The sequence below is a fragment of the Moschus berezovskii genome, chromosome 4 (genome assembly GCF_049115385.1).
Source record: "Moschus berezovskii isolate FMDL1 chromosome 4, NW_MosBer_1.0, whole genome shotgun sequence".
Classification (NCBI taxonomy): Eukaryota; Metazoa; Chordata; class Mammalia; order Artiodactyla; family Moschidae; genus Moschus; species Moschus berezovskii.
In genome coordinates, this window is record NC_142463.1 from 97,516,038 (window position 1) to 97,525,672 (window position 9,635).

Below are 9,635 nucleotides of genomic sequence, written 5' to 3' on the forward strand. Positions count from 1 at the left end.
TGGAGTATTTCACCTTGGGTTTATCCTGTTGGGGACTCTCTGGGTTTCTTGGACTTGGGTGATTATTTCTTTCCCTATTTTAGGGAAGTTTTCAACTATTATCTCCTCAAGTATTCTTTCATGGTCTTTCTTTTTGTCTTCTTCCTCTGGGATTCCTATGATTCGAATGTTGGAGCGTTTAACATTGTCCCAGAGGTCTCTAATATTGTTCTCATTTCTTTTAATTTTTCTTTTTTCCTCTCTGTTTCATTTATTTCTACAATTCTATCTTCTAGCTCGCTTATCCTGTCTTCTGCCTCTGTTATTCTACTGTTTGTTCCCTCCAGAGTGTTTCTGATCTCATCTATTGCATTATTCATTGTATATTGACTCTTTTTTATTTCCTCTAAGTCCTTATTAAACCTTGCTTCCATCTTCTCAATCCTTTTCTCCAGGTTATTTATCTGTAACTCCATTTTGCTTTCAAGATTTTGAATCATTTTCACCACCAAAATTTGAAATTCTTTATCAGGTAGATTCCCTATATCTTCCTCTTTTGTTTGTGTTGGTGGGCATTTATCTTGTTCCTTTACTTGCTGGGTATTCCTCTGCCTCTTCATCTTGCTTATATTGCTTTGCTTGGGGTGGCCTTTCCCTCTTCTGGCCGTTTGTGGAGTTCTCTTTATTATGTAGTTTCCTTGCTGTGTGTGGGGTTGGACAGGTGACTTGTCAAGGTTCCCTGGTTATGGAAGCTTGTGTCGGTGTTCTGGTGGGTGGAGCTGGATTTCTTCTCTCTGGAGTGCAATGAAGTGTCCAGTAATGAGTTATGAGATGTCAGTGGGTTTGGAGTGACTTTGGGCAGCCTGTATATTGAAGCTCAGGGCTAGTTTCCTGTGTTACTGGAGAATTTGCGTGGTATGTCTTGCTCTGCAACTTGTTGACCCTTGGGTGGTGCTTGGTTTTAGTGTAGGTATGGAGACGTTTGATGAGCTCCTATCGATTAATGTTCCCTGGAGTCAGGAGTTCTCTGGTGTTCTCAGGATTCGGGCTTAAGCCTCTTGCCTCTGGTTTTTGGTCTTATTCTTAGAGTAGCCTCTAGATGTCTCTATCAGTCGTTTCCAAGGTGGTTCCCTCTGTTTTAGCTTCTGTTTGCTGGTCTCTTCAGTGTCTAATTTCCACCCTGATACTAGGGGGCGGGTGGACACTTTTTAAGGCTCAGTTGTTCAGTCCTGTTCTGGGAAGGGAGGAACACTGCAGACGAATATCTCTGGCGTCTGTGGGGAGTGCTCGTAGCGTCTCGGTCACACTGGGTTTGCCCCCGCTCACAGCGCGTGTGTTGTCCCAGTCTACACTGCACAGGCTCTAGGTTGCTCTGCCGGGAACTGTCTGAGGCCGGCGCCGGGTTGTATGCACTTCCCAAGTCTGAGCGGCTCAAGTTCAGGTTCTCAGGTACTCCACAAAGGCGCAGACTTGGTTGGGCCTGCGTTTTGTGCCTTCCCCGGTCCGAGCAGCTCAGGGGACCAGGTGTTTGGCGAGCACGGTCTCTGCGACTTATCGCCTCCCCAGTCCCCACCACTCAGTTTTCTGGGTGTACAACCGGCGCACCTTCTCGGGGGGATATCGACTGGCCAACCCCAAGAAGTCCTGATTAGCAACAAGCCTGCCTGCAGTTTGTATCAGATGCCTTTCTGGGGCTGCGGTTGCCCCCTCCGGCTCTGGCTGACCTCCCTGCCTGTCTCGGCAGGGGATGGGGGATGGGCCGACTGCAGCCGGCTTGCTCTGCTCAGTCCTTTATTCTGTGAGCGGGGCTGGTAGAGTCTTAGGTTAGAGCTTTCTGCCTTTTCGTGGGGAAGCTATCCCAGTCTGCTTTGCTCTCCCCAATTCTCTCAAATTGTTTTCGCGCATTCAAGCCCAGTCCTCTCTCTAAGCAGTTCAGCTGGCTCCTCCCTGCCCAGCCCCCGCTTGCTAATGGTGTATGCAGGCATCTGCGCTGCTTCTCCGCTGGGAGTTACCGTTTGGCGGGTAATCTGTGGGTTTTAAAAAAAATCTTAAAAAAAAAAAAAAAACAGAGGGTTATGTGGCCCTCTGAGATTCCAAGGCTCGCCACAGATTTGCCAGTGAGAGTGTTTCCTGGTGTTTGGAAACTTCTCTCTTTTTAAAGCCTCCCTTCCCGGGACGGAGCTCCGTCCTTACTTCTTTTGTCTTTTTATCTTTTATGTTTTTTCCTACCTCCTTTCGAAGACAATGGGCTGCTTTTCTGGGTGCCTGACGTCCTCTGCCAGTATTCAGAAGTTGTTTTGTGGACTTTACTCCGCGTTCAAATGTTATTTTGATGAATTTGCAGGGGAGAGAGTGGTCTCGCCGTCCTATTCCTCCACCATCTTGTTGCTTCTCGCCAGATGCTAGTATTTAAAGAAAGATGGCGGGGGGCTTCCCTTGTGGTCCAGTGGTTGAGAATCCACCTTGTGGTACAGGGGATACAGTTCACGGAGCAACTAAGCCTGAGTGCCACAACTACTGAGCCCTCGCTCTAGAGCCTATTGAGCCCACGAGCCACAACTACTGAAGCCTGTGCTGTGCAACGAGAAGCCACTGCAATGAGAAGCCTGAACACTGCAACTAGAGAGTAGCCCTTGCTTGCCGCAGCTAGAGTAAAACCTAAGTGCAGCCACAAGGACACAGCACAGCCAAACATAAAGAAAGATCTCAGAGTGTGACACAGGAAGTTCTCGACAGGGACAGTTCTCAGAATGATGTGGAAGCAGTGAAATGCACAGCAAGAAAGGCTAGAATCGTGGTCTGATTAAGTAGAAAGCCTATATATCGCCTTGCAGTAAATGGGTCAATGAGTCTATGTGCTTCCAGACATTCAAATACCAGATATATGGCAGTCATGGAAAACTGGGCAAATACATGGTACACCAACTGTTACTATTAGATTTCAGCATTTTCTCCTGCTCAGCCCCGGAGGACAGCATGGTCATTCTTACCACAGTGATGCAAGTAACTGTAATCAGAGTTAGTAACCAAAACATAAGCTTTTTGCAACACTTGGACTAAGCTTTTTCTAGTCCTCTCTTATGAGTGGGGAGGGACCTACTAACTTGTTGCGTATCAAGATTCTCATTGGATGCATGACTGTGAAGGGGAGCTTTCAGGTAGCTGATCACATTTTAATGCAGAAAGAAGGACTCAGAATATACACTTCTTTAGTCCCTCTGGCTAAGGATTTTGTCCGTCCCCTGTTGTAAGAGAACTGATCATTAATGCCAGATGTAAACTGCACGTTTACAAGAAAATTTTAAAATTTAATATCCCTACCAGGCTATGAGATACACGAAGTTTAGAACTATGACCCTCTTGTACAAGATTATATTCCAGGAGCTCAGGGCATAGTTGCGACTTGACCATTATGTTTTTGAGTACGTAGTAAACTTATAACTCCAGTAGGACAGTCACATGGGTTCAGTTGCTCACGACTTCAGCCGATTCTATTATTTGTGATCCTTAAGTTCTATAAGGTTGCTGCAAACACTAAACACTGAAACACTGCTTCTAAGAGAAATACAAAGATGGACGTTCCTTTGAGTCTCCGGTCACATTTTCATCAACCAATCAATCCATCACTTTATGTGTGTTTCTGTTTAAAGATTCTTTGTATGCTATTGACTGTTGATTCATTAACATTGAATTCATGGCCAACAGTACCATAACTGATGCCTGAATGAAGCTTATTCAACACTTTATGGAGTTATTTTCTCTATAAAGCACACACCATAGCCTTCTTGCATTTAGCAATATGAGACAGCACTTCAGCACTCTTCTGGGAGCCACTTTAAACAGAGAAACCAATAAGGAGCAAAATTACCAAATAGATGGCACTAAATAAACACAGAAAGGAAATGTGCTTATAGTATGAGACCAGAAATGCATAGGCAGAAGCAGCACATTGTTCTGCATTAATTATTTTGCTATCCTGAGGAGGAAATCTTTGGTATGATTAAGAAGAGTCATGGACCCAGACGGAAGTCTGTGGTTACCTTTGGGTGTCCTGCAGTTCCCCAAGAACATGGGGCCTGATCAAGAGCTATTTCCATCTGGGGATGGTGACACAAGACAGGAGATATTAGGAAGATGAGTGTGGCGCAATTTGATTTACAATTTAAACCAAACTGTAAAAAGCTTTGTTTAGCTGGTATTTCTGAAACCTTAAAAAAGGCATTTTTAGAAAATAAAACAGAAGATTCTATATCACAGAGTAAAAATAAAAAGTAAGAGCACGGTGTGGAAATAGCTTCAGAAGTTCAGGGACATTCAGAAGTGGCTTTTGAGGACAGACAGGAAGTGTTAGAGAACTCAATCATGTGCCACACTAAATTTTGGATTCTGCTAAAATGATGTGAAATGCACATTTCTTCTCTGATCCCCAGCTTGACAAGACACACCTGCTGATGTGGTACCTGAGAGCAAGGAGAGAGGGGAGACAGTGAGCATCCACTCTTTCTCTGTGTGTGTAGACGCCCAGCTGTCAGGAAGGGCAGGAACAGCTCTGATCGTACAGGCTTTACAGTTCAATTCAGTTATTCTGGGTGACTCCGTCTCCACCATCACAGAAGACTGCACAAAACTCAGCAAACCTACTTCATCATCTCAGAGCCTTGCCTCAGGCTTCCGTGCCTTGTTGGCTTAGCGTAAGACGATCAGCTGCTGCTACCTTCAGGTCTAGTATTTCATCATGAATGAGGCAAATTTGGAGCTGAAACCCAATTCTCATTTGCATTCACCTTTCCTGAAAAAAATAAATTAAGTGCTAATGTGGTGAAGCAAGGCTGCTCACCAAAGGAAAGGCCATTTGGCTGAGACCTGACTTGCACTTGACTCATGTCTTTTCTGCTCCCATGCCTTATTAAATCATTCCCAAATCCTGATTGATCAAGTGGTTCTCCTGCTTTAGATCTAACTTCTTTGATAACATAAGCACAAAACACAATTTTTTCTTTTAACAATTATTTAAAAGTCTACTACACATTGGGTACTGTTCAAGGAGACATTGGGAATATGGCAATGCATAAAAAGGAAATGTTTATACCCCCAGTCATTCATATGTATTCATGTATCTATTCATATACACTATATAGTATATATGTGTGAACTCATACACATTATATATATATGTATACATATACACATACACACAATACATATACATATATATTTATATATATAGTAATATAGCCCACCTAGTGGCTCAAATGGCAAAAAATCTGCTTGCAATGCAGGAGACCCACATTTAATCTCTGGCTCCAGAAGATCCCCTGGAGAAGGAAACGGCACCCCACTCCAGTATTCTTCTTGCCTGGGAAATCCCATGGACAGAGGAGCCTGGTGGGCTACAGTCCATGGGGTCACAGAGCGGGAAACGACTGAGCAACTAACATATATGGTAATACACTAGTGTGATGTTTAAACGGGTATGGCATTGGAACTGACCAATCAGGAGAGACACTAGTCACAGTCTTGGAGCGGGATTCTAGAAGGGCAAAGTGGCATTAACCACTTGCTAGATTATAAAGAAATAGGAAATGGGGGAGGGATGGGGTAACAAAGGATATTTGGAGGGCTCAGGAGAGCAGCTATATACCAATGCATATAGAGTATTCCTGTATTTTTAACAGTTGATGTGGCTGGATATGAATCCTGGTAATAAGCGCAATGGGGAGAAACTAAATGATATGACATGACCAAAGTATGAATAAAGACTTGTCCCAAAAACGCTGAAAGAAAATACTCAAATTTCCTAAAGAATGGGACTTCTTTGGGAGAATGCAATGAAAGAAAATAGGAAGGGGTAAGTGATTGTAGAACCTTCATGTTTTTAAGTTCCCACAATCAACAGATTTTATTTTTATAACATTCTGTGAAAACAATTTATTCTTAATCTCACTATTTACCTGGAGTGAGTCATGATCATAAGGTCTGATGTAAATGATAAGGGTGCCTTATGGAAGAAAATAAACTTCAGTTAACATCTGACTTTAGTAATGGTGGAGTATCAGTAACCCCTTCTCATTGACTTCACAGAAGGCTGTGGCGTAGACAGTAACACTGTAAGTAACTGACAGGAAGCAACAGCAGAAGGCCTCTTCTGATTGACTTAATGGATTCAGCTCTGGCTGGCCTTGGGCAGTGAGGAACAGACCCTGCTCTCACAGCTGTATTCCTGAAGGCAAAAAATTGCATGCTCATCTTAATAGGGCTGAGTTTCTCCCTTTTCATGTTGAAGCAACTTGGACCCAATAAAAGTCACTTTTAAGTAACATATTTTGAAAATGTGATTTTTAAGAGAATCCAGAGCTTTTAAAAAGTTTTAAAAAGCCTGGGAGCTATGAGCAACTGTAGAGAAGAAAATGTTTTAGGCCTTGTTTAACACTTTTAATATCATGATTTAAAATTATCTTGACAAGAAGAAACAAGACACCTCCAAATCCTGTTTCCATACTTAGGGTAAGAATTATAATCAGTATTATTCAGAGTATGTGAACAGCATCTTCTTTCAGCAGCTAGCCAAATACTTAAGGCAAGGTTTCTCAGTCTGAAATTTATCTGAAGAGATGTTTCAGAACTTTAAATTATTTCCCAAATGTATCCCTGATCTTAAAAAAGATTAAGGACCACTGGCACAATGGATGAATTCATTCATTCATGAATTCAGTTAAGTATTTGTGCAATGTTTATTACATGCCAGGTACTAGTCTAGGCACTGGGGGATTTACCACAGAGTAAGTCCATCTGGTCCCATCACTTCATGGGAAATAGATGGAAAAACAGTGGAAACAGTGTCAGACTTTATTTTTTTGGGCTCCAAAATCACTGCAGATACTGATTGCAGCCAGGAAATTAAAAGACGCTTACTCCTTGGAAGGAAAGTTATGACCAACCTTGATAGTATATTAAAAAGCAGAGACATTACTTTGCCAACAAAGGTCCATCTAGTCAAGGCTATGGTTTTTCCCGTGGTCATGTATGGATGTGAGAGTTGGACTGTGAAGAAAGCTGATCGCCGAAGAATTGATGCTTTTGAACTGTGGTGTTGGAGAAGACTCTTGAGAGTCCCTTGGACTGCAAGGAGATCCAACCAGTCCATTCTAAAGGAGATCAATCCTGGGTGTTCATTGGAGGGACTGATGCTAAAGCAGAAACTGCAATACTTTGGCCACCTCATGCGACGAGTTGACTCACTGGAAAAGACTCTGATGCTGGGAAAGCTTGGGGGCGGGAGGAGAAGGGGACGACGGAGAATGAGATGGCTGGATGGCATCACCGACTCTGTGGACATGAGTTTGAGTGAACTCCGGGAGTTGGTGATACACAGGGAGGCCTGGTGTGCTGTGATTCATGGGGTCACGGAGAGTCGGACACGACTGAGCGACTGAACTGAAGTCCAATGAGGTGCCCACTTTCATAGAGTGTTTTCTATAGAGAAGCTTAGAGGGTTGATAGGAGTCAGACACCTGGGTTTAGACACTGGTACTATAATCTGGAGCAGATTATTTGCCTTTGAGTCTCCCATTTCTTCATCTGTAAATGAAGATAAGATTCATCCATCTGTAAATGTGGATAATAATATTGGAACTAAAATGATTCAAGTATCAGCACAAAAGCATAAATTCAATAAACGAATAAATGATAAATATCATTAAACTCCCTTCCCCAGGAAGAAACAGGTGTGGGCCAGAGAGTTATTACTTCATTTTTATAGATAAAAAGGTTAAGCTCACAGTGGTTGCATGACTGTGTTAGAGCAGGGAGTGATTAATATAGTTATGACCTGGGCTAGCTAGTTGATGAGATCAACTAGCTCTTAAATTTTCTTCCTTTGCATTGCTTTTCCTACTGAGAACTTTGCTGGATTCATTAACTTTAAAGAATTATTGAATTATTTAAAAAGAGGTTGGCAAAACTAAGGCCCACTGCCTGTCTTTATATGGCCTTCAAGCTAAGTGTGACTTTGACATTTTTAATCTGCTGAAAATAAGGAAATTTTAATATACTTGAAAATCATTTAAATTCCAGCCCCTGTAAATAAAGTCTTACTGGAACACAGGCACACTCCTTTGCTTAAGCATTGTCTATGGCTGCTTTCACATTACAGCAGCACAGACGAATAGTTGTGACAAGACACCATATGGGCTGAAAAGCCTAAACTATTTACTATCCAGTCCTTTCCCCAAAATGTTTGCCAACCCCTGATTCAAAATGTCATTTCCTCTGGAAGGAGATACATACCAAATATATCATACATCTTCTGAACTGGTAATATGACACAACTTAAAATTAAGGGGTCAAATGCATCAGTCTGCAAAGGTGAGATATTTTGATCATAGCACTTAGAATATTTAAATGAGACAACAGCTATTATATTTGAGAATTTTAGAACTACTGAATCATTGGATACTCACAACTCTAAGAGGTAGGTACTTTTTACATATGAAAGAACTGAAACTCAAAGAGATAGGGAAATGAGTCCAAGGTCATAGAGCTAGTGAATGGTTGAGATACAGATTTGAACAGAAGCCTCTCAAAGAGTGGGACATGACTGAGCACACCTGTACACACACACCATGCTTCTATATACCAGACCGATGTCACTAATGGACAGCCTGAGAGTTTAAGAAAGATGCTTGAATTGGTAGTTACCCAGTCTTCTCTGCCCTTCCAAAACCTATTCCTTACGGCCAGTTTCTTCACTTTAAGAATCCCACTCCCTGCCCTCCCCTCATAAAATGGGGGAAATACCTGCTTGCAAGCTTTATCCTAAGGATGAGAGATAATAAATTTACAATGCCTGGCATCCTGTAGTGGACAGCTGCTAGTATTTCATTACCGTTGTGTAGAAAATGCTTTTGCAACATGCATGCACAGCAAATCTGCTGAGGTAACTCTGGGGGCAGAGAGGTTCTGGCAGCTGTAAGAGAGAAAAAGTTAAATATGGGCCATAGTCCCTGAAATCGATCAGCCTGAGGTTGCCAACTGCCCAAATTAGGCAGCTTATCCTCCTAGAGAGGGTTTATGCACCCCTGGTGATGGAAAGGAGCAATAAATACTGCTGGTTGGGGTAAGGGTGTGGTAACCCACCTTGGAAGGTCAGTCTGTCATTACAGCTGATGGACAGTGCTTGCTTCTGTGCTCAGTATGGGCCCTCCGTGAAACTCAGCACCAGTGGAGAGGAAACAGCTGGCAATGCAGAAATGGGATAGGCCGCAGTTGTGAGGTAAGGAAAGTAAAGTTGCACTCTAGAATTCCCTCCTCTTTGAGGAAGGAAACTGGGGAGATAAGTCAGCAAAGTGCATTGTTACTTCTTTGAAGCCCTAGGGTTTGACTTTCATTAGGCTTCAGAGCAATCTGGTGGCGGGTATTTCCCCTGTCATCACCCTAGGGGTTTCTCTTTCCTCGATGAACAAACACATAATTGCCTTCGTGGTGTGGGTCGGGCACTATGTCCAGTGCTGTATTTTCTCCAGTGATTCTCACAACCATCCTGTGAAGTAGACATTGCCATCTACACGTCATGGATGTAAAAACTGAGGGTGAGAAGGGCTTGTTGTTCACTCACTTAGTCTGGTCTCTTTGTGACCCCATGGACTGCAGTATGCCAG

At 42.8% G+C, this 9,635-nt stretch overlaps 1 protein-coding gene across 4 annotated transcripts in view; it reads right to left on the reverse strand.

The window, feature by feature from the left end:
- GDAP2 (ganglioside induced differentiation associated protein 2) overlaps positions 1-9,635 on the reverse strand; it is a 169,924-nt gene that overhangs the window by 81,261 nt on the left and 79,028 nt on the right. The window contains exon 14 of one of the 4 annotated variants that reach the window (XM_055403678.2): positions 6,969-7,557. The exons of 2 other annotated variants lie outside the window; for them this stretch is intronic. In XM_055403678.2, the coding sequence (XP_055259653.2) occupies positions 7,510-7,557 (48 nt within the window). In that variant the 3' untranslated portion in view covers positions 6,969-7,509. Of the gene's footprint in view, positions 1-6,968; positions 7,558-8,785; positions 9,214-9,635 lie in introns of those variants that run through there. One more of the 4 variants, XM_088835622.1, reaches the window with a different exon arrangement.